Source organism: Octodon degus, unplaced genomic scaffold (assembly GCF_000260255.1).
Source record: "Octodon degus isolate 3935 unplaced genomic scaffold, OctDeg1.0 scaffold00076, whole genome shotgun sequence".
NCBI lineage: Eukaryota > Metazoa > Chordata > Mammalia > Rodentia > Octodontidae > Octodon > Octodon degus.
This window is the reverse complement of record NW_004524652.1, coordinates 5,065,403-5,089,170: the sequence shown is the minus strand read 5'-3', so window position 1 is coordinate 5,089,170 and position 23,768 is coordinate 5,065,403. Positions and strand designations below refer to the sequence as shown.

The 23,768-nt window shown below is 58.6% G+C and overlaps 1 protein-coding gene across 1 annotated transcript in view; it reads left to right on the top strand.

Moving 5' to 3' along the window:
- Positions 1–2,111: 2,111 nt before the first annotated feature.
- The window catches only part of Aacs (acetoacetyl-CoA synthetase), a 33,057-nt gene continuing 11,400 nt past the window's right edge, over positions 2,112–23,768 (top strand). Inside the window, exons 1-12 of the mRNA XM_004635962.2 lie at positions 2,112–2,388; positions 7,297–7,400; positions 8,356–8,476; positions 10,454–10,567; positions 10,695–10,792; positions 16,383–16,497; positions 16,670–16,751; positions 19,367–19,514; positions 20,778–20,858; positions 22,085–22,209; positions 22,407–22,471; positions 22,558–22,680. Coding sequence (XP_004636019.1) covers positions 2,256–2,388; positions 7,297–7,400; positions 8,356–8,476; positions 10,454–10,567; positions 10,695–10,792; positions 16,383–16,497; positions 16,670–16,751; positions 19,367–19,514; positions 20,778–20,858; positions 22,085–22,209; positions 22,407–22,471; positions 22,558–22,680 — 1,309 coding nt within the window. The 5' untranslated portion in view covers positions 2,112–2,255. The remainder of the gene's footprint in view (positions 2,389–7,296; positions 7,401–8,355; positions 8,477–10,453; positions 10,568–10,694; positions 10,793–16,382; positions 16,498–16,669; positions 16,752–19,366; positions 19,515–20,777; positions 20,859–22,084; positions 22,210–22,406; positions 22,472–22,557; positions 22,681–23,768) is intronic.

Genomic DNA, 23,768 nt, shown 5'->3' with positions numbered 1-23,768 from the left:
GAGCCATCTCTTGGCCCTTGAACCCAGTCTAGGCAATTCACAGACACTGTCTCAAAAAAATAACAATGGGTGAGGACGCAGCTCAGGTGAAGGCCCTGGGTTTATTCCAGCACGCATTCTGATCACCTAGTGTGATAAGTACAGTGAATGGTGTGGCCGTGAGCCATCCAGCCGGAAGGCAGCTTGTGAAACCTTCGTGTCCTCATCCGCCCATCTCGGGCTTCCAGCTTCTCCTCATCTCTTCTTCTCAGGCTGACCATGAAGTCCACTCAGGACAGCAAGGCAGCCAGGTGGGTGCAACTAAAGACACTCAAGAAAGAGGGCTCCAGAGCTGCAGCAGAAAGTGTCAGGGGTGATGGGATGAGGGTGGCTAAGGTGGAGGGGTGTTGAGGGGATTCCTAGGTGTGTGCCTTTTACCATAACTTTTGCTTTGTTTTCTCTTTCTCAGACAGGATCTCACTCCATAGTTCAAGCCAGCCTTCATGTCACTGTGTAGCCCAGGTTGGCCTTGGTGATTCTCCTGCCTTGGGCTCCTGAGTGCTAGGATTACAGGTGTGTGCCACCATGCCTGGCTGTTGATTTTTTTTAAACTGAAGCATTTACTGTATTTCTGGCCTTAACTGGTACAAGCAAGATCAGCTGCTGGTGCACACAAGAAGGCTTTGATACTGCTGCTTGACAGCTGGAGGAGACATGTAGATACAGGGAGGTATGCGTTGCCACCATCAGCTCTGCAGTCAGGAAAGGGCAGCTGACGTTATTGACGCCACCTGGACTGCTTTAACGATCTACCACAGGAGCTGGATGGGCTCTAAATGAAGGGCGGTATGACCAATGCCCAGTTCTTCCTCCTAGGGATCTCTTTGCACATTCTTAAGGATGCCTGCCTGGGTAGAGAGCTATTGCTTTAAACCAATCAGGATGTACCTCTTTATTCCGGCCCAGTAATTGGCTCAGAGGTGGGCACATGATTAGGTACTGACCAATGAGACCCCAGGAAATCCTCTGGGCATGTAGCTAAGGAGTGATAGTCAGGAGGCCTTAAGCCACTGGAAGTGGAGTGGCGGAGTTTGCTGGCAAGAGCTACCAGAAGCAGTCACCTGAGGTCATTCCACTTGCCCTGGGGCCCTGTACCTACCTGCAGACCTGTCATGTCCCAGGCCACCTGGTCTGAAGACATGAAGTCACCAATCGGAGCTAGGGACAGCCAGATCTCCATGCCAGACCCCGTCCTGTCTCTGCCCTGCTCCACAGCACCGAGGGCAGAGGGGAAGCTCCCTGTGCCGGGTCTGGTGCCACGTGGTGGCGGCGATCTTAAAGCCAAATGGCTTCTGCGTCTAGTGCATGCTGCCGCTGGTGCGCAGTCTGGCTCATGCTGTTGAAATTGTTAATGTCTTCTTGATGGAAATGCTTAAAAATTAGGAGATTTCACATTAGAAGTTGGGTTTGGGGCTTTGCTCAGAAACTCGGAAGTAGCAGCCACCTCGGCTGACGTGTACACAGTGCTTTGTCATCTTTGTATCTTGACTTGATTTTTTTCTGTCCTTTTTTTTTTTTTTTTAAACAGGCGTGTGCCAAAGCACCCGGCTTCCAGACTTCAAGTTTTTGATTTTGACATAGGACGACAGGGTCTCGCTAAGTGGCTGCACCTTGCGCAAGGCAGAGTGAATTTCCAGGGGACATTGAGATAGGCTAAGTTCTGCGCTGGGAAGCAGATTCGAGTCTCAGGGTTCCCTGAGGCCAGGTTTTCTTACCACAACACGCATCTCTTTAGAAATCTACACTTACTGCCACCCGTGTCCCCACGCTGTCACTGTTGCATGAACACACACACCATGTGCGAGTCAGTGGGCGCACCTCATCTCCACACCTGGCTCGCAGGCTAGGCTCATCTGCTCCACCACCGGTACTGGCAATCCACGGCAAAAAGATGCTCACGCGTGGGAGCCAGCCGTGCCTCACCCTAGTGCGCAGGCGCAGGCGCAGGCGCAGGCGCAGGCGCACGCGAAGGGCACTCTTTTTTTCCGGGAGAGGCTGGCGGAGGGTTACAGCAGGGGCGTGGCCACTAGGGGTGTGGTTTCGGGCGTGGCCTCGAGGGGGCGTGGCCAGCGGGGAGTCGGTCGGCTGGGTCTCGCGCTCCCCGCGTCCGCGCCGGTCCTGTCCGCCCGCCCGTCGTGTCGGGTCTCAGGTCTCCGGTCCCCTGTCCCCGGTCCCCAGGCTCGTCCTGATCTGGGTCCCCGGCCCTCGCTACAGCCATGTCGGAGCGAGCGCCGCCCGGGCGCGAGGAGATCCTGGAGTGCCAGGTGATGTGGGAGCCTGACAGCAAGCGCGACACGCAGATGGACCGCTTCCGCGCGGCCGTGGGCGCCTCCTGCGGCCTGGCGCTGGGTGAGTGCGGGGCCCGGGCTCCCGGAGGCGGGGTCCTCCTCTCCCTGACGCCGCTGTCGTCTTCTCGTTGCCGTCCATCCGGTTTCCGGGGCCCCAGGAGGGTGGGCAGGTAGGAGCCACCTTCGGACTCCTGATGGAGCCCCTTCCCTTCCTTAGATCCTGCTCAGTCACCTCCGAGGGGCGCCCCCTGCCCGCCCCTCCCCCAACAGTGTCGCCTCGCGGGGGGTGGGGTGGGCGGGGGCCCTTCCAGGGCGCCGCTCTTGTGGTGTGGCCATCCCTCCCTGGTGTCCCTGGGAACCTCACCTCCTCTCAGCTCCCTTCTCCTCCTGTCACCCCCACAGCTGCAGAGACCCCCGCGTTTCTGCTGGCGGCTTTGCCGCTCCTGGCAGCCCCACAGAAACTGCGCGGGTCCTCCCTCCCTCGCTCCTGTTTCTGCTCCCCGACTGGCCCCTGGCCCCTCCACCGCCCCGCTCAACGTGCCAAGGTTATCTGGAAGCCAGGTCTTCCTCGTCCTTCCTTGGGTGGTTCCATGTTGGTTGGCAGTCGCAGGCTGCCCCTCGCCCAGCCACTTGCACAGTCCCCTGGCCTTGGCGTCGCTCCCCTCCGGCCCTGTCACCTGAGGCAGGTGTGTCTCACTTGGGTACATGGGGTTGGAGCAGATGGTCGTGCATCCCCAAGAAGAGCAGGAGGCCGTGGTGGGGACTTCCTTTCTCTGTATCCTCTTATCCAGTCTCTTTTGTCTGCCAGCCACGGGGTAAGGGCTAATACTGATCTCTGGTGCTTGTGTGCCCTGCCAGTTTACAAACCCTGAGCCACCTATGCTGGCAAGGAGGAGGGGTCTGGACTGCTCCACCTCTGCAGGCCCTGCGATCAATCGGGATCAATGGGGTCGAAACCATCGAACCTGAGCCTCACTTGTTCCTCTGGGAGCTGGTGGGTGTGAGGGTGCTGGGAGATGGGCCACTCGCTGTGTCACCCAGCACTGGTGGCACCCTGTCTCCTCCTTCCTGCAGTGCTCCCTATCTGAGGGCCTGCAGAACAGGTTTGCCCTGCAGGTGCCCTGCGCAGGAAGTGCTTTCCAGTTCTAACACCCGTGCCTTGGGTGCCAGCGCTGCCTCCCCCTCAAGCCGGGTGCTTCTGTGCTCTGACCTGAGGCTGGAGCTCAGGCTTGCTTACTGCCTCTTACACATCCCAAGATTTGGTCCTGTCCGCTTCTCCCCCTTCACCTCCCCAGCCCAGAGCTTTTGGGCTTTGGGTTAAGGCTTCACTCAGTGGACACTCGGCTTTGAATATATTCTCCTCTGTCCTTTGGGTGTCCTTTGGACTTTGGGCCTGGAGGATGCTGAGAGACTGGGAGAGGGGGGTTCCACTCTGAGTCTGACTTGCAGGCCCAGCATGGGGGACAGTTCTGTCCTGAGGTGCAGGAGGCTTGAGGCATTGATTTGTGCAGGAGGAGATAGCTTAGAGGTCTAAGCGCCTGCCTGGTGAGGATCCAGGTTCGATTCCCAGCGCTGCATGCCATTAGGCCACTGAAACCCCAGGTGCCCCATGCTGGCCCTGAAACCAGGCGTGGTGGTGCGCACCTGTAGTCCCAGCATTGGGGAGGCTGAGATAGGATCACTACGAGTCTGAGCTGCGTAGTGAGATCCTATATCCAAATAAATAAATAAAAATTAAAAAGAAAAAAACACAGTTCCTTTCTACTGCCAGAGTTGGGGGTCCTGGGTCTCTGCACCTGCTTCCAGCAGACTGCTGGGGACCCCTTGGCAGCCAGGTGGGCTCAGCTGGTCTCTTGTTCCCAGGGATAGGCTGCAGGTCTCTAGTTAGAGCACAGCATTGTTGTTGCTCAAACTTCGGAGGGCTTTGCTGATCTGGAAACTGGCACCAGATAGTTTATCAACACATGGAAGCCGTGGTGGCCATCCCCAACCTGCGTGGCTCAGTGCTGCAGGGTGGCCTCACTGTGCGTGGTGTGACAGGGAGTGCTGCTTGCAAGGCTGCCGAGACCCAGCCCTGTGCCTGCGGTATTTGGTATTCACAGGGTGGAGAAGAGGAAGGGAGCAAAGCCAGCTGCTCCAGGGCCAGGCAGGGGCAGGAGAGGAAAGGACGCTGGCCACGCCTTCCCCGCTGGGGCCTTCTGGCTCTTGGCACTGTTGATCTCTTCCCACCTGCTGGCCATCCCCTGATGGTGGACTCTGCTCATCAGACAAAGTAGCAGTGACCGCTGGACAGCTAGAGGTGGGCAGCTGCGCCTGTCCCCAGCCAGGGCTCCCTGTCTGTCTGCCTCTGCACTTGGGGGATGACAGTGGGGGGATGCTGTCCCTGTCCTAGCTCACTGTCACTATGTGGGGTTGGCACTGTGGTAGTTAAATTTTGCTGACCACAGATCTCCCTGAAACCCAGCGGGGCGCCTCTGGCTCAGGTTTTAGGTTGAATATATTTGAAAGCCGAGTGGGGTGGACCGGCCTGGTGAGGTGGTCACTCGGGGGCAGCAGCTTAGCTCTGCACGTGGTTGCCTGCTTTGCAGTTGTCTCCCATGGCTGTCAAGGTGGTAAGGGGCCACTGTGACTACCTGGCCCCAGGCTCTCTGGGCTGGTCATGTCTCCCTTGGCTAGGGATGCTGTTTGTGGACAAAATTCTGTGGCGAGCCTCGGAGGTCTTCCCCGGGGGTCTGGATCCAGGGCTCGGGCCTGCCTCCCCACCTGCCTTGGTTTGATTTGAGGCCTTGGCTGGCCTTGCACTCACTACACAGTCCAGGTCATCCTCGAGCTAGTGGTGATCCTCCTGCCTCAGCCTCATGAGTGCTGGGGTTGCAGGCCCGTGTCTCTGAGCCTGGCTTGGCCCATCTTTTGTTCATTTAATTTTTTTTTTTCAGTACCAGGGATTGAACCCAGGGGTTTGTGCAGCCAGCCAAGTGCTCTACTGCTGAGCTACACCCCAGCCCCTGGCCCATTTTTATATCAAGTTTTGGGGTGGAGGTAATTTACAACCTAAATGCTGCTATTTTTAAGGACAGAGATGATCAAAAAACAAAGCAAAACACAAACTATGTGTGCCTGTCATCCTGGCACTGAGAGAGGCTAAGGCAGGAGGATGGAAAGCGCTAGGATAGCCCGGGCAGTTTGTTTGTTTGTTTGTTTGTTTATTTATTTATTTATTTTAGCCTGGGCAGTTTGGAGGCTGAGTGAGACCCTGCACATCAGTCAGGGTTCGCTAGAGAAGCAGATAGAACAGGATATGCAAGTGTGTAAGGAACCACGAGATCACCTCACCGGGGCTGTGTAGAGTCCTGTGAGGAAGCGTGCAGAGGGTGTCTGCGTACCAGAGCCCGAAGGGTCCAGGCTGAGGGCTGGAGCTGCTGCAGTGTCCCGTGTGAGCCCCAGGCAGAGGCCGATAGGTCTGCCCTGCAAGCCGAGACTACAAGGAAGCCAGGAGACCGCGTCCAAGCTGACATCGAGCCCGGGAGCTCCTCGGAAGAATGGAGCGGCTGTCGTCCCTCATTTGCCCTTTCTGCCGCGCTGGCCACCGCAGGGGTGGGATCCCTGAGCTGATGTAGTGGAGCTTTCTTCACTCAGATGGACCCAATCGGTCACCCACCACACCCTGGTGCCCTGCCCCCGAGCAGCTCCTGTGAGGCTCCACGTTGAGCGCAGAACCAGAGGGGAGGAAACCCAACCTTCCGCCAGCCACCTGCTGCCAGCTGGGGGCCTGTTTGTCCCTAGCTGTTTCCTCCAGGTGCAGGTGCCAGCTCTCCCTAAGGCCCAGGCACTGCTCCCCTGGGTGCCCGCCTGCTGTTAACCCCTTCCCCGTCTACCTGGACTGTCGGGGTCTGCGGGTGGCAAGGTCTGACAGTGTGGCCCAGTCAGCCCTCATGCCGACCTTTGGATCAGTCCCCCCATCCCCTTCTTACACAGGGAGAAACCAGGGCACGGGGAGAGAAATCATGTGTGAGGCCCCCCCAGGTAGTCAGTCCTGCGCTGGGGCATGCATCCGATTTCTTCCGGAGGAGCCTAAGCTGCAGAATCCCACTGAAAGCAGGGTTTCAAGTGTTAGCAGCCGGGTACCTCCGAGCGGCAGGGTTGGAACGTGGCAGATTGAGCTCTGGGCCTGTGCTCTTCGGCAGTGCGGCCCATGGTCACTACCCTTGATTTGTTGTTGTTTTGTGTTTTTTGAAACTGGGTCTCACTGTGTAATCAACTTTAGAAGACTAGAACAGCCTCGGCTCCTTGGCAGCAGAACCGGACTGAAGGGTGGGCAGCCTACCCGTGGACTCGTGTCAGGGGGCTTTAAGTGGGCCACTCAGCTGCACATGCCAGACCCAGAAAGACCTGTGTGTCTGTCTGCCGTCTGTCCGTCCGTCCATCCATCCATCCGTCCATCCCTCCATATATCCGTTCATCCATTCCTCCCTCCCTGTCTTTTTTTTTTAGAAGATTTATTAGAGTGGGGAGATGGCTCAGTAGAATAAGCGCTTCCCTGGCAAGCGCAAGGGCCTGAGTTCAACCCCTAGTTCTGTTGGGGAAAAAAAAAAGAAAAAGTTATATATTTATTTGGTACTTTTGGTGGCTGGCACAGCACAAGGTCCGCACAGCATGCGATCCTGGGGAAAGAACCAGGTCCTTGCACTTGCCAGTCAGGTGTTTAGACCGCTGAGTTCTCTCCCCAGCGCCTCCCTCCCTGTCTTTGTGGGACTGAATCCAGGGACCCAGAGCCTTCCCTCTTTTATTTTTTATTTCAAGACGGGGTTTCACTGTGTCCCTAAGGGCTACACTCCAATTTGTGACCCTCCTGCCTCAGCCTCCCAGAGTTCTGGATTGCAGGCTTGCAGCACCACCTGGCTTGGATCGAGGCCGGAGGGAACCTCACGCCGAGCCTTGTTTCAGCCAGAATGGCTTCCTTTGTTTTTAGAGAACTACAACGACCTATACCACTGGTCAGTGGCGTCCTATGCAGACTTCTGGGCCGAGTTCTGGAGATTCAGTGGCCTCGTCTTCTCACGCATGTATGATGAGGTGAGTGGAGGCTGCTGACCAGCTGCGTGTGGCTGAGTCTCAGTGCTGTGTGAGTCTTGGGGTGCCCTGGAACCCATCTTCTTTTACAGCCTCTTACAGGTGGGAAAATCCCTCGTCCTGACACCTGGCCTGAAGTTAGCAGGGCCCTGGACCCCACCAGCCACAGGTGTCCATCACACAGCCCCGGGGGTGTGTGTGGGGGGGGGAGCAGGCCCTGCCCTGGGTCCTGAGCTGGGGGGTATTGGGGTACTCTTTCCTTTTTTTTTTTTGCTTTTTGAGACAGGGTCTCGTTATGAAGCTCAGGTTGGCCTTGTACTCACCTTGTAGCCCAGGCTGGTCTTGAACTTGTAGCGATTGTCCTGCCTCAGCTTCCTGAGTGCTGGGATTACAGGTGTGCGCCAGTGCACCCGGCAGGGTTCTCTTCCTTTTTGTTAAATAAAAAAATTTAATTGCAGTCAAGTATATACATTTAAAATCTTATCTTTAAGGTGAGCAGCTTGGCTGGCCAAATAGCTCAGTGGATTAAAGTGCCTGCTTAGGCAGATTCAGGGGCCCAGAGTTCGATTCCCAGGTCTGCTGTGCTGGCCCTGGTGCCAGGGTGCGATTGAGACTGGGCATGGTGGTACTCACCTGTAATCCCAGCACTTGGGAGGCTGTAAACAGGCGGATCACTACCAGTCTATGCAGTGAGACCCTGTAGACCCTGTAGACCCCGTCCTGGGTGTAGCTCAGTGGCACAGCGCCTGCCTGGCAAGCCCAAGGTTGTGAGTTTGATTTCTGGTACCAAAAGAAAAGCACACTCCTGGGCAGGGTTGCTCATGGTGCTCGGTGTTGGCCGATAGGCGGCCCGCGGCTGGGCTCTAAAGCCTGTTCATGGGCTGAGGGCAGCAAGAGGCTCCCTGAGGCGGGGCTGCTGCTCTTCATGCAGGTGCCTTCTGTGCTGTCTGCCCCGCAGGTGGTGGACACTTCCAAAGGCATCGCAGACGTCCCTGAGTGGTTCAAAGGCAGCCGGCTGAACTACGCAGAGAACCTACTGCGGCACAAAGAGAACGACAAGGTGGCCCTGTATGTCACAAGTGAGTCCTGCATGACTTGCGTTCCTGAGGGTAGCCTTCCCTGAGGCGTCCTGACTGCTGTGTCAGCGGTGGACTCTGTTTTCACCAGGGAGGCGAGGGCCGGATGAGTGGCCTTCGTAGGGAAAAAGGTGATGCTGACACTGATACTGAGTGACGAGCTTGGGACACCAGGAGACCAGTGACGGGGCCGAGACTGGAATTGGGGCTACCCACTGATGCTGGGGCTCCTGTCACAGGGAACTGCACCCCCAACTCTTTTTAATTTTAATTTTTAGAAAGAGTCTTGCTAAGTTATTAAGTGGTCATTGGGCTTGAACTTGGAATCCTGCCTCAGCCTCCTGATTCAGGGATCGCAGGTGTGCGCCCCCACACCCTGACTGGCACCCTTTAGCTAATGAGCACCCCCTTTGTTGTGTTTGTACTTCACTTGGAGATCACATTTTGTTTATGAGGCAGATCTTACTTTTCCTTTTTGGAGATGGGGGAGACCCTTAGGGTCTGCACATGCTAGGACGGGGCACTCTACCACGGACACACCCCCAGCCCCGAATCATACATCTGTGCGGGCACCGTGGTGGGAATAGAACCCCAGGCTGTGCAAGTGCCACACAGGGGCTGTCAGGCGGATCTGCACCCCGGCCTGATTGAACACTTGTGTTGCTGGGATGAAATACCATGAACTACCGCACAGGGAGGGGAGGACCATTAGCTCTGTGTGCAGAGCTTCCAGGCCAGCCACGCAGGGAACAGTCCGCAGCAGGGCAGACAGGAATCAGCGAGATTGAGGGTGGGGACACAGACCCTTCCAGGCCACGCTCTAGGGACCCACCTCCTCTGAGCAGGCTGGCATCGCGGCCAGCTGTAAACTCATCATGGACTAGTCCACTTGTGAATGTGGAGCCCCGTGGTCTCCAGCCCCCTTTGAGCTACGAGCATGTGAGGCTTTGGGGGACCTCTGGACAGAAGCTGTGTCACAGCCCCGACGCAGATGTCTTGCTTGTGAGGCCCAAGCTGGCCAGTGTTCGGCCTTCTGCACACCTGGCTGAGTGTGCACAACTCCCTCATGGGCCGGGGGTCACGCAGGCTGTCCCAGCGCCTGCACAGGGCTCAGCCCGCCACCTCTTCCCACCGTGCATTTGCGGTTGGCCTTGACACAGCAGCTGCAGTGTGCACATGCTGGGAATCACAGCGCGATTGTCTTTTCTTTTTTGGTACCAGGAATTGAACTCAGGACCTTATGCTTGCCAGGCAGGCACTGTACTATTGAGCTATCTCCCTGGCCTTCAGTTGTCTTTCAAGAATGGATTCAGGTTGCCAGCCCTGGAGAGGAGAGAAAATTACCTGTCTGAGAGCGTGAGGGGGTACATAGCAGAGGCCAGCTTTGTGCCACAGGGAGATGGGGGTGTGCATTTGCTTTGGGGAGAAGATGCTTCAGGCCCCGACTGAGCTTACAGGCGCGTCCCCAGGCCCAGCCGCAGAACTGCTCCGAACCAATAACCTTGGGCAGATGAACGAAATGGCGCTGTCGCTGGTCAGGGTGTCACTTGCGGTGTGGCCATGATGGGGACCTGCAGGTGGGGGGCACCTGAGGGACCACAGTGGCTGTGTGGGTTTCCTGGGTTCCTCCGGTGCTGTTTGGATGTCAGGTGTCATTGCTGGGGCAGGGTGGGGCCTTGCGTCCTCCGGTCCTTCTGTGATGACTTCAAATATCACCACTCAGCCTGTGGTGGAAAGGCACTCAGCAGCCGTCTGTGCCACATGTAGGCCCTGGAGGTGCCTGCTGCTGCCCCTCCCTGCCGCCCCTGGCATCTGGTCACCTGTGTCCCGACTTCTGCTCCCCACCTGGGTCTGCAGGGCTTTCTTGGTCACAGGCTGATGACCTCTGTGATACTGGCGAGCTCTCTCACTCTGAGCCCGTGTCATGGCCCCTGTCCTTGTAGGATGGCCAGAGCACAGTTGTCTTTTCCCTCTTCCCAGGGGAAGGCAAAGATGAGATCGAGAAGGTTACTTTTGGAGAGCTGCGACAGCAGGTGGCTTTGTTCGCCACCGCCATGCGGAAGATGGGTGTGCGCAAGGGAGACCGCGTGGTCGGTGAGCGTCCCTGGGAGAGCCGTGGGGCTGCCCTGGCTGAGGAGCAGTCAGGCAGAGGGGTGGTGCCGGATCCTGGGTCTGCTGCCTCCTTTACCTGACCTCACGGCTTCCTCCCTGCACCCGGCAGGCTACCTGCCCAACAGCGCACACGCGGTGGAGGCCATGCTGGCCACAGCGAGCATCGGCGCCATCTGGAGCTCCACATCGCCGGACTTCGGCGTGAACGTGAGTCAGGGCCACAGGGCCGTGGGGCCCCGGCGGTGGTGGCCTGGCTCCCAGGGGGAGCTGTGTGGCGGTCCCCACCAAGCTCTCAGCCACCTCGCCCTCGGGCAAGGAGCCCACGAGAGGTCCTCCCTATTCTGTGGGTGCTGCTCGTTACCCCCGGGGCCCTGTGGGAGGTTTGGGAAGAGCCCTCCTCTTCCTCTTCACAGCTGTGTGAGTCCACGGTGCATCGGTGGCCTTGGTGGCACTGAGTGTGGCTGGCAGCACTGCTCAGGGCTCGTGTGTGAATGGATTGTGGAGTTGTGTCATCTGTGACTTTGGGGCACCACAGGCCGCCCTGCTGGGTGTGAGCTCTAGGTGATCCATTTGCCTCGCTGGGCCACGTGGCTCCCCATGAGATGCGCCAGGCAGCAGCAGGATCGGCCTCCCTTGCCTCCTTCCCTCAGCCAGGTGGGGAGGTAGGCTCCAGGGCCCCACAGGGCCCTGACCCGCCTTTCCTGCTGGCTTCTGAGTCTGGCCTAGTGCTGTGTGTCAGTCAGGGTTGCCCCGCTGGGCTGTCTGTGCCACCCCCTACCCTCCTCCATCTGTGACCTGGGGACAGCAGTCAGGGACAGGACAGGAGTGAGAGTTTATACACAGTGAGCACTCAGAGCTGGGATGGTGCCCAGGGACCTACAGGTGGCCCCCAATGCTGCTGGTGCTGTCAGAGCACAGTGGGAGGACCCTGGCCCTGGTGTCCCTGGGCTCTGGGAGTGAGCGCAGGAGCTGCGCTGCTTGGAGACTGGCTCTTGGGGAACACAGTTTGTCCTTTTCCTTTTTGCAGTGTGGGGATTGAACCAGGGCCTTTGCAGGGAGCTGTTTTCAGCTTTTTATTTTTTATTTTAAGAGAAAGTCATATTAGGTTGCTAAATCACCCACCCTGGGCTTGAACTTGGGATCCTCCTGCCTCAGCCTCCCCCAGTACTAAGATTGTAGGTGTGCTTGCTAAAGGCTGTAAGGTGGCTTCGCCTTCCTGACCCTATGCAAAGGACATGGCCAAAGGCCTGGTGGAGTGAAGGGCTGCCCAGGGCCCACCTCCCAGGGGTCTGTGGCCATAGGCTGGGCTGGCCCTGCTCCCTACAGGTGTTGATTGGGGTCAGCGCTGTGGGTTCGGGGCTCTGATGCGAATCACAGTGTGTAAAGCTGGGGACCTGGGAGCTGGATGCATTTGAATTCTTTGGAGCTTTTTACCCTCTGAGAACCGGAAGCCACCTGTGTTGGCACCAGTGGCAGCCCGGTAGTGCTGACCCCGACTGGAGGCCAGGCTGAGGGAGCCCTGGAGCTGGCTGGCCTCTGTGGGGCCTGGCCTTGGTGAGGAGGGTGGGGCCCAGAAGCTGAGGTCTGTCAGCACCCCCTGGCCTACCTGTGCAGCAGCACCTGGCAGACCTCTGGGCTCCCGCCCGGTAGGTTCTGCACATCTCTGAGGACGGGCCCAGAGTGTCCTATGGCCAGCGTCCTCTTGGGTCAGTTCCTGCCTGGCGCCGTCTGGTCTGGGGCCTGCCACAGCAGCTCCTGCCCACTGCGGCTCTGGCTCCAGGTAGCAGCCAGCCCTGTGCTCCGCATCCTCAGTTCTGGTTCTCGAAAAGCATTCTTCTGGCCCCTTGGCCACGTACCCTGGAACACCCAGGCTGTTCACGAGCTGGGACGGATCAGGGCTCCCGAGTGGCTGCTGCTAGCCAGTCACACCTTGCCTGCCCTGCTGTCCCCACTCGTGCCAGAGCCAGCCAGGACCTTCTGGGGCTGGCCTTGAGGCTGCGGATTTCCTCTGTTTCCCAGTGTGAATGCCCGAGGGAGAGCGGCTGCGCCCACGCTGCATGGCCCTGCAGGACCCTGGGTCTCTTTCCTGCTCTTATTCAGGGACAGCTTCCTTGCCTGGACACCCTGCTTTGTCTTGGGGTATCTGAAGGGAGTTTTGGGTCTGAGGCTTCCTGGGGTGGGGGGCATGCCTAGTGGACAGGGCCACCTGGCCAGGTGACCTTGGGGCTTTTCTGGTCCATGGTAGCCATGGCGAGCTGGGCACCAGTGTCCCTGCAAAGATGTTGGGTGCTTCCCTGCTGTGTGCTGGCTATGAGCCCCTGCGGGCTGTTTCATGTCCTCTGCCCCGGTCTCTGCGGCAGAGCCCCTGCTCTCTCATGGGTGACCTGCGGGTCTGTGGCTGAGCTCTGCTGGGGCCCCAGCTTCTGGTTGCCTGGAGACCTCAGCTGTGTGGTTTCTGACCTTGGGCTTTTCTTTGGTGCTGCTTAGGGTGAGGTGGATGCTGTCTCAAAGGTGCTGGGGAAGCTGCCTTCTGTCCACATGAGGCCACACCTCTACTCTCAGGCAGCCTTTGTGCCGAGAGGTGGGCTGGCAGTCACAGGATCAGCCCTCGCTGTCGCTGCTGGGCGCAGCCCTTACCTGGGCGCCCAGCTCCCAGTCGAGGCGGGGCAGACCTGACACAGCGGCATCCATGTGTTGCCACCCAAAAGTTCTCAGTGGTCCCAGCCCAAGAGATGCTGTAGACCCCACCTGTCCAGACATGCAAGCCTGAGCCTTGCCCAGGGCCGGCCGGGCCTGCAGCAGTTGCTGGACATGTGGGAGTCCTAGAGTTCCAGGCTCGGCATGGAAACCTCGTGTCTGTGGGTGGCTCTGGCCCTTCCCGAACCTAGCTGGCTCAGGCCTTGCAGCAGCCCTGTCCCTTTCTGTCTTGGCTCATGGTGGTGCCCCTGCCTGGAACTGTCCCCTGCATGTCCCCTGCCCTGGGTCCTCCTGCTGCTGCCCATCTGTAGCCCAGGCACCTCAGCACCTGCTTCCCCTGGCTCCGGATCCCTGTCCTCCTTGGGTTGCAGCCGCAGGGTCGTATCAGGTGGCCAACTGCAAAGGCACCTGCCGCGGCTTCCAGCAGAAGAATGTTTGCCCCTCCCTTCCTCTCCCCCGCCTCCCCTCCCCTCCCCTCTCTGTGGCACTGGGGACTGAACCCAGGCTTTTGCGCTGAGCTATGTCCCCATCCCCTGGCAGGCACTAACGATTAAGAGAAGTATTGTCTTTCCTCTCAATCAGGGTTGTCAAGAAGCTTATTTTAAGGGCTGGCCACCTAGCTCAGCAGATGAAAGCACCTGCAAGCAGGCGCGGGGGCTGGGAGTCCAATCCCTGGGCCTGGCGCGCCAGCCCTACCTCTGGGGTGCGTTGAGACCGCAGTTGAGACCGGGCGTGGTGGTGCGCCCCTGTGATCCCAGCTCTTGGGAGGCTGTAAACAGGCGGATCACTAGAGTCCGATCTAGTAGGGAGACCCTGAACACCCTATGGACCCTTCCAATTATTTTACTGAGCTTTTTGAGAGAAACTGTTGGCGTCACTGATTAAATCTATCATTCATTTTCCCCGTGGCTGTAATTCCTCCCTTTCTCCTCCTTTTCTGGCCAAGTAGTGAACGTTTTGTTTTTTTCTGATTTTTTTTATCTTTCACATAATTTTATTTTCTTCTTTCAACCATAATAATATGATATTGGTGGGTCTGTACACACGGGCTTATCCACTCCATTCACAGGCAAGGCAAATGCCGCTTCTTGAAATGGTGCTACCTTGGAGCCTCTGGTCGCCCAGCCCAAGTCACCCCCTTGCCTGGCTCAATGTTCACTACTGTGCGGCCACGTCACTGACTCGTTAACTTTTCCAAGGCTTCCATAATCTTGCTGTGTTTTTCACACACAATGTGTCGGACCTTTACTGCCTTTCCACCCCCTTTGGGGCCCGGAGCCTCTTGTCGGCACTGTCACTCCCTGAGGCTGCTCCCCCTTTCCCCACTTTCCAGAACCACTTTTTCCTTTGGGCAGCATCTTTGGAATTCGCCTTTTCTGATTTTTTTTGAGACAAGGTCTCACTGTGTAGTTCCGGCTTGTCCTGAACTCTGTGTAGCCCAGACAGACCTCAAACTCATGGGGATTCTCCTGCCTCAGTCTCCCTTATGCCAGGATTACAGGCTTCTGTCTTATTTTATTTTATTTTATTTTATTTTTCTTCTCTTCGCTTTTTTAAAACAAGGTCTCACTCTGTAGTTCAGGCTGGCCTTGAACTTACTATCTAGTTCAGGCTGGTCTCGAGCTCGCAGTGACCCTTCTGCCTCAGTCTCCTGAGTGCTTGCATGACAGGCGTGCGCCGCTGTGCCCAGCGGCATTGTGAGCATCCCAGTGCAAGCGATTGGGCCTGGCAGGCTGTGGTGCCGACTGCGTTTCTCCTGTTGACTGTGTCACGGAGAGCGGTGTGCAGTGGTGGAAAAGACAGGGCATCCAGCTCTCTCCTCTTCCAGCTCCTCTTCTGTTAATGCGGCGTCTGGTCTGGAACGTGAAGTCTGGCCTTGGGCCTCCACACCCACGAGGCCGGGCCGAGCAGGTCTGACCTGGGCCTCAGCCACTCCGCTTGCTGAGACATGGCGCCAGTCCATAGTTTAGAGGGGTCAAGGTTGTGTTGGCCCAGCGGAGGGGCCTGGCCCAGGAGCCCTGCTCACCCTGCGGTGGCAGGAAGCATCAAGGGGCGCAGCATGGAGGAGGTGCCCGTTCAGGCTCAGGACTGCAGTGCCGCCGCTTGGGACCAGGCCCTGCCTCTTAACGCCAAGCAGGCCACAGCATCCCCACAATCCGGTCCCCTCCTGGAAGTCCCACTTTGGAGCACAGAGGGCCTCAGGGGACCTCTGAATACAAGCTAACAGGAGCCGATGTGGGTGACGGGGATGGGGTGGGTGAAGGGTTCTCACTTTGTACACCCTCCTGTCCTGCCTAGTTGGCAGCTCCTTCCCTGCTGGCATCACCTGGGCAGTTTTGTAAATAAAACCTGGCCCCTGCCGGCCTATGGGTCAGTCATTGTGACCAGCTGCATTAGCCAGACTGTCCCTCTGCGGATGGCGCTGACCTGCACTGTCACCTGGAGCCACCCCGAGCTCTGGAGCAGCCTGGGTGGCCCGATCTTGAGCCTCTCTGAGGACCCCTATTGGGATGGGGACAGCAGAGTGACCCATGGCACTTCCTGCCCTGTGAGTGGTGTGGGTGGCGGTGGGGTTGGAACTGCCCAGTGTGCTTTGCCTTGTGGCCCTGGAGTTGGAGTGTGGGGGAGTCGAGGCTCCATCATACCAGGCTGGACGCAGCCCTGGCCCCTGCAGGGAGGTGGTGGTGAGGAGGGACACACACAGCGTGCAGAGCACACCTATCTGGGGCAGCACACTGGTGCAGGTGTGTGTGTACATGGCAGGTGTGTGTGTGTGTGGTGGGTGGGTGGTTGGCACAGTCAGGCCTGGAGGGGTCGGATTCTTCTTCAGCTGAAGGTCGGGGGCTGAGCAGCGGCTGCGCGGCAGTGGAGCTGCTGTGAGGAGGCCTACTGGGGTCTCTGCAGGAGTCCGGCTATCTGCTCGTACAGCTCCCTTGGGTGTGCCCGCAGAGCTGGCGCGGGGCGGGTCGTGTCTGAGATGCAGGCTGTGGCCCCCCTGTTCCTGGGTTGGCTGGGTTGGTTGTGTGCCCGCTTTGTGCTGTGGGCTGGCTTGGCCCTGGCTTCCTTCTGTGTGACCCTCGGCCCCGTGTCCTCCACCCAGGGCGTCCTGGACCGCTTCTCGCAGATACAGCCGAAGCTCATCTTCTCTGTGGAGGCCGTCATCTACAATGGCAAGGAGCACGGCCACATGGAGAAGCTGCAGCAGGTGGTGAAAGGTGCGTGCGTGCGTGTGTGTGTGTGTGTGTGTGTGTAGACATGCCTGTGTGCGTGTGTGCTCATGGGTGTGCAGAAGAGAGAGCTGCAGCAGAGGGCCTGGCTGTGACATTTATTGGAAGATGCAGTGGCAGAGTCTCGGCCGTGACCTTGCGTGTTCTCCTGTCTTCTCAGGGCTCCCGGATCTGAGGAAGGTGGTGGTAATCCCGTACATCACCTCCAAGGACGAGATAGACCTTGCCACGATCCCCAACAGGTGACTGCTGCTTTCTGACACTCGGGCCAGGTGACCTCAGCTCCATCCCTTTGGGAAGTTGGCCTTCGAGGTCTCCAAGTGGACTTGACTGCAGTGGTTGAGAAGGGTGGTGGGCTTAGCGAAAACCCGTTTTTTGGTTTGTTTTGTTTTGAGACAGGGTCACACTGTGTAGTTTAGGCTGGTCACAAACGGACTGTGGAGTTGAGGCTGGCCTCAGACTCGTGGTGATCCTCCTACTGCAGCCTCCTGAGTGCTGGTGCGTCGGGCGTGCAGCGCACCCCACGCTGGCACTGCTCACTGCCATTTCCTGTAAGGGACCAGGCTGGCTGCTGGCTTGGTGCCCGCGGGCTTCTGGAACTGTCCCCAGGGCCTGGAGGGAGGCCGCTTGCAGATTCTCCCTTTAGAGCCTGTGTCTGCTGCCTGTTGCTAAGGATCCCTTCGTGTGCTTTCTGACATCTGTAAACCTGCCGCCAGCGGAAGTGTGAGTGTGAGTGTGTCAGAGGTTTGCACTAGCCGGGTGTGGGTGTGGCTTGGCCTAAGGTGCTTGGGGTTCCTCTCCTCCCCTCTCAGGACACAGCCCTGGGACAGGCCTAGTGGAGGAGCGTTGTCCTGTCCCCTCCCTGGGTCTCCAGCACAGGCCAGGCTACTTGGGAGGCCCGGTCTTTGTTGCAGCCAGCGAGGAGGCTGCCAGGCAGCCCGATCCGTGCAGCTGCTGCTGCCAACCCTGCGGGTGTGGAGCTCCCGCCCCGTCCCATTAGGTCACTCGTGGGCTTGGATCTCGGCTGGGTGTGCCTGCGCCCGTGTCTGGCTTCTCTGTGTCACGGGTTCTCTGTCCGCACAGTGAGGACGTCCTCTCCACGGAGGCTGCTGCAGGGTAGATGCTGCCAGTGTGGCTCTGGGGCGCTCCGTCCACCCTTGGGGACTGCTGTGGGCTCCATCTGGGGAGTGTGGAGCTGTGGACCCCTGACAGCCTCTCCCGACCACAGCCAGGCCAGCCCTGATCTTAGCTCGAGGACCTCAGCTCTGGCTCCCTGGGTCACTGAGGGGCAGCGTGGTGGGAGGGCAGCCCGCCGGACTTCGCCAGCACCACCGTGCCCGGCGGCGGCATGTTGAAATGAGCTTGTCCTGCTCGAGCACACGGCAGCCAGGCATGGGTCTTTCACTCCCCACGATGCCCCGCCCAGTGCCCGTCCATGTCACCCTTTGGGCTCTGCCAAGGATCAACTGGGCCCTGGGCTGCTGTCCTGGAGCGCATCGCACCCCCCGGGCATTGTGCGTTTAGAAGGGCAACAGAAGCCTTCATTACTGACTTATAGACGATTGTCCTTTGTGAGTTGGGTTCTGTTACCGTCCTGGAAAGGAAAAGGTCCCAGGTGTCAGGAGCAGGTGGGGCCCGCCTTCCCAGGGTGGTTTTGTGACCTTACCCCAGGCATCGCCGCTGGTGGCTCCCAGCCACCCCTTCCAGTGGTTTCTGTTGGCCAGCTTTGGGGAGCAGGCTGGCAGGCTTCATAGTCAGAGTCAGTAGCACAGATTGACCATACTCACAGTTGGACAGGTATTTGTGGGGGGGGGGTTGGGTTTTTTTTTTTTTTTTTATTCCGAGATAGGATCTCACTGTGTAGTTTAAATTGGTTTTGAACTTTCTATGTAGATTAGGCTGGCTTTGAACTCTTAAAATCTTTTGTGATCCCCCTCCTTAGCCTCCCTAGGGCTGGGATTACAGGCACATGCCACTTGCTGGGGTGGAGTTTAGTTTTGATTTTTGTTTTTTTGTGACAGGGTCTCAAGACACAGCTCACGCTGGCCTTGAGCTCGCTTTGTAGCCCAGGCTGGTCTGGAAGTTGCAAGGATCCTCCTGCCTCAGCCTCCCAGGTGCTGGGAGTGCAAGGATTACAAGCATGTTCCTGGGGTTTGGACTGGTGCACGTTGTCATCCCCAGGGTATGGTAAATGAGCCCTCGACCGTCTGCCCTGGGCACCGTGGTCCCAGCTTGGTGGCCACCTGTGCTGCAAGGGAAGGGCTTCTAACTAGGCCTCCCCTGGCGCCCGCTCCCCGGGGCTGTCGCTGGAGCCAAGCGCTGCAGTAGGGCGATCACAGGAAACGGGAATGAGTGCAGCTGCCTGAGTTTGCATGCGGTGTTAATTGGGAGCTCCCTGGTGTCCACGAAGGCAGCAAAGGTCTCTAAAGAGACAGCAGACAGCCCAGGGCACTGAGAAACGACCTTAGCCAGCCAGGCTGGCGGGCCGCCTGTGTTCCTAGCAATCGGGAAGGCTGAGGCAAGAGGATCTCCAAGAGTCTGAGGCCAGCGTGAACTACACAGTGAGGTCCTGTCTGTCTCAAACAAATGCACAACCGATATGAAATCTTTTCTTCCTCTGTTGCTTTCTCTTCACTTAGAACTCATAAGGTTAGATTTACCTCTTCCCCTAAAGCAGAGGTGGCGAACCTGTGGCACAGTGGGCGGATTGGCTCACTGAGTGCTCCGAAAGGTTTGCCATTGCTGCCCGAAAGCCTTCAGGCCAAGTCCAGGAAGGCCCTGGAAGCCGACCCTTCCCGCGGTGCAGTGGAGGGCTGGAGCAGCCCGGTCCTCACGGCGCCCCTGTCTCTGCCCGCAGTGTGTTGCTGGATGACTTCCTGGACAGCGGCAGCGGCGAGCAGCCCCCGCAGCTGGAGTTCGAGCAGCTGCCTTTCAGCCACCCGCTCTTCATCATGTTCTCCTCGGGCACCACCGGGGCACCCAAGTGCATGGTGCACTCCGCGGGGGTAGGTCGCGCCCCCTTCCCCTGCCAGCCCTTCCCAGCTGGCCCAGCAGCATCAATGTCACTGTTCCCGCAGACCCCCGTGTGCAGCTGTGGCAGATCCTCTGCTGCGGTGACTCCCGTGGTCACTCGGCTTGCAGTCACTGCGCGAGCTCTGTGTGGGCAGCAGGGCCAGGGGAGGCGGGGCCTTCACTCCACAGACTGTGGGCGCTCAGGGCCAGGCCCGGGGTGGCGGCTGGCAGCCTGTGTGAAACTGGCTGTCACTGGAGAGGCGGGAACAGAGGCCCTCGGCGAGCAGGGGAGGTGTGGGTGTCCTGAGAAGCCCCCGTCTCACGTGTTCTCAGCTATGTGCAGGGCTGGGGAACAGCCTAGCAGGTGAAGCCACCACCTCATTCAGAGCTGGCATGGGTCAGGGCTCATGGGCCAGAGCTGTTTGCTCAGCTCGAGGCTGAAGTCTTAAGATCTGGGTGTTACAGGGCTGGCCATGACCTCAGTGGCCTCACGGGAACCCTGTCTCAGCCCGTCCTGGGTGCCAGGCATTGGGTAGTGGAGAAGCAAAGGCTGCCCCCATCATTGTTCTGCAGGGTGCAGGCCTAGGCTGAGGGAGGGTGGGGGGCATCTTGCTGCTGTGGACCCCGCAGAGGCCCAGGTGGGCATAGGGGTCTCTCACAAAGCCACGAGTGCTGTGTGGTCATGGTGCCCCCTGTGTAATCCCAGCTGGTCTTCAGCCAAGGCCTCACCCCAGCATCTGTGACCTTTGACTTCAGGGTTTCTCAGGGAGTCTTGGAGGGGACACAGCAGACCTTGGTACCCCTGGTGATGCTGTGCATGTCCATGCTTCTTCCACGGTTGCCTCACATAGCTGGGCATGGGGTGCATGCCTGTGATCCCAGTGATGGAGGCTGAGGCAGAAGGATTGCTGTGAATTTGAGGCCAGCCTGGGCTGCAGAGTAAAACCCTGTCTCAAAACAAGCAAAAAAGCAAGCAAACAAGCACAGAAGTAGAAAGTGTAAGGAGGGTGGGTGAGAGGTGTCTCATCAGAAGGCAGTCCCCCGAGCTCCTCTTGCTTGTCCCTGGCCTCCAGTGGACACGCCTACCTCAGCTTCACCATCTCATCAGTGCTAGTGGCCCTGGGTCCCCGGGGCAGGCAGGCCTTGGGGTGGGGGAGGTAATGGCTCCAGGTGGTCGGCACCCTCAAGTGTCAGGGCAGTGACCAGGGAGGTGGGCAGCCTTGCTGGCAGCCGCTGACTGGCCCCACTGCCCCCAGGGCACCCTCCTGCAGCACCTGAAGGAGCACATGCTACACGGGAACATGACCTGCAGCGACGTCCTGCTGTACTACACCACGGTAAGGTGCCTGTGGCTCGGCCTGCGTGGAGGTCCGGCTCCTGTGTGCACAGGTGCTGCGGTGTGTGTCATTTATGCCTCTGAGCTTGGGGTGGGGAGTCGGGGGAGGCCTGGGGCAGGGGTGATGGGAGTAGTCTCACTGTCCGGCTGCCCAGGCTGGCGATCCTCCTGCCTCAGACTCCTAGTGCTGGGTCACAGGCATGCACCCCGGTGCTCGGCTGCGCTCCCATGCTTGGCTACACCTCCACGCTTGGACCTGACAGCTCTTGCTAAGTCTGCAGATAGCTGGAGGCTCCAGAATGGTCCAGCTCCTTCCTCTGGGTTGCAGCTCTGTACCAAGATTTTAAGGAAATAGTGCTAGAGGCAGGTTCCTGCCCATGAGCTTGGCATCAGGGGTCCCTTGGGTCCTTGTGACCCCTGACCCCACGCAGACACTGGAGGGGTCACTGTGGGTGCAGGTCCCTCAGCATGGGCTCTCACCCCATGGGTGGGTTCCTCATGCTGGGCCACGGGAGCAGCTTCATGCGTGGAATGCCAGCACTTGCTGTCCTTGTGGGGCAGATGGGGAGCCCAGTACCATAAGGATGCTGCTGGGGAGTCTCAGACTTGCAGAGCCCTCAGCAGCTCTGCAGGGCCCTGGTGGAAGCGACATGGCTCTGTTTAGGAGGACAGGGCTGTGTATGAGGCACTCCAGGGCCGTGGTTCTTGAGAGGTTTGCCTTCCTGGGTGTCACCTGCAGGCTGGGGTGGGGGTCTTCCTACAGAGCCACCATGATGCCATCTTGGCCTGGAGGAAAGCTGGAGGAGGAGGGTGGAACAGGAGGGTGGAGGAGGAGTGTGGTGGCTGTAGTGTCCCTGGCCTTGGTGGCATCTTCACTGGACCAAAGGCTCAGGAAGGCCTTCCCCTCCCTGTTAGGGGTCAACGCTTAAACCTGGCAGAGTGCCCAGTGTGCTGAGGGTGGGCTGGGTCCCCAGCAGTGGCATGCACCTGTGTGGTTGCCCCCATGTCACCCGGGCCTTGGTCTCCTGGGCCTCTGGTCATTGTCACCAGCAAGGCTGCAGCAGACCTCACTGTGTCTCCTCTCCTGTGTTTGTGTCCAGCGTGGGTGGGGAATTGCTGGGCTGTGGGTGCACGGGCCCGGTGACTCGGTTGCCTTTTGGTGCTGTGGGGCAGTGTTCAGGGGACCTTGCCCGGACCCTCACAAAGCTGGCTCCTTGTCCCATGCAGGTCGGCTGGATGATGTGGAACTGGATGGTGTCTGCGCTGGCCACCGGCGCATCCCTGGTCCTGTATGACGGCTCCCCGCTGGTGCCCACGCCCAACGTGCTGTGGGACCTGGTGGACAGGATCGGGTAGGCCCTGACACCCTGCTCCGTGCTTAGGAAGCGCCTTGCTGTGGGACGTGCTAGCTGGTGCTGCAGGGTGGGTCCCAGTGCTCAGGGACTGGGGTGAAGCCCAGACCAAACAGGGGATGTGCTCGGGCCCCATAGGCCACTGGGGGGCACAGCCGGGGTTGAGGGCCTCTGCTTTCCTCCCCATCTGACCCTAGCATCACAGTGCTGGGAACCGGGGCCAAGTGGCTGTCTGTGCTGGAGGAGAAAGACCTGAAGCCAGGTGAGGGCATGCATGGTCCCTATCCCCACACGGCTGGTCCTGGAGCAGTGCCGTGGGTGCCTGACCCCGGGGCTCGTGCTCCACAGCGGAGACCCACAGCCTGCAGACGCTGCACACCATCCTGTCCACTGGATCCCCCCTGAAAGCTCAGAGCTATGAGTACGTGTACAAGTGCGTCAAGAGCAACGTGCTGCTGGGCTCCATTTCAGGTACGTCGTTGGCCCACTGACTGCTCGCCCCTCTTCCTCTCTCCCTACCCCTCCTCCTCCGCCTGCCAGAAAGCAATGGGCGGCCGTGGGTTAGCAAATGTTGCCCCCTGGAGGCACTTCTGGGAAAATGCACAACAGCTGCCATCCCTTGCAGCCTGCAGCAGGGTAGTCTGGTCCCACAACAATCGCTTTAAGGCTACAAGTGAACAGGTAAGCTGTGGCGAGTGGGTGAATTCACAGATGCACAAGCTGCAAAATGTGAGGCTGACAGCAGACGGGGAGGTGCACCGGGACATTGTTGACGTTAGCAGAAGATGCTGTTAGTTACGGTGGAGGACAGCTATGCTGTAATTGAGTAATACATGGCGCCACTAGTTTAAGCAGCCAGTAGAAAGCTAAATTGCCTTGCAGGTCTCTAACTTTCAGCCTCCCGGGTAGCTGGGATTTCAGGTGTGCCACTGCTGCCCCCTGGGTGTCTCTTCCCCGCAGAGCCCCAGGCAGCGTGGGCGGGACCCACTGCCTGTGTGTGTCCCTGAAGCCCCAGGGCCCGGGGAGGTGGAGACCTTGGTGGTGGCCGTGAACTTGCCCTGGACTTTTCTGAGGTATGCAGCAGCCAGGGACTTGAGGAGCTGGATGGCAGAGTTAGATTCTTGCCTAGGACGGAAAGAGAATCGTCTTAGAGTTGAAGCCAAAACCCCGCCATGGCTTTTGGAGGTGGCGTCTTTATATGGGGATCTTAAATGTGGATGTTGAAACACATGATCCCTTCCCAGTTTGTACGTGCACAGCATGAGTAAGGAAGAAGTTGTCTAATGGCAAATACATTTTCTCAGATGTCCAGTCAAGTATAAGCCGGGGCACGGCCAGGCATGGTGGTGCACACCTGTCATCCTAGCACTCCGGGAGGCTGAAACAGGAGGATCACAAGACTGAGCCCAGCCTGGGCAAGTTAGTCCCTGTCTCAAAAAAAAAAAAAAAAAAAAAAATCGAAGACAGGGCCTTGCTGCTCTCTTGGACTCCTAGTGGTCCTCCTGTCTCAGCCTCCCCAGGGCCTTGCTGCTCTCTTGGACTCCTAGTGGTCCTCCTGT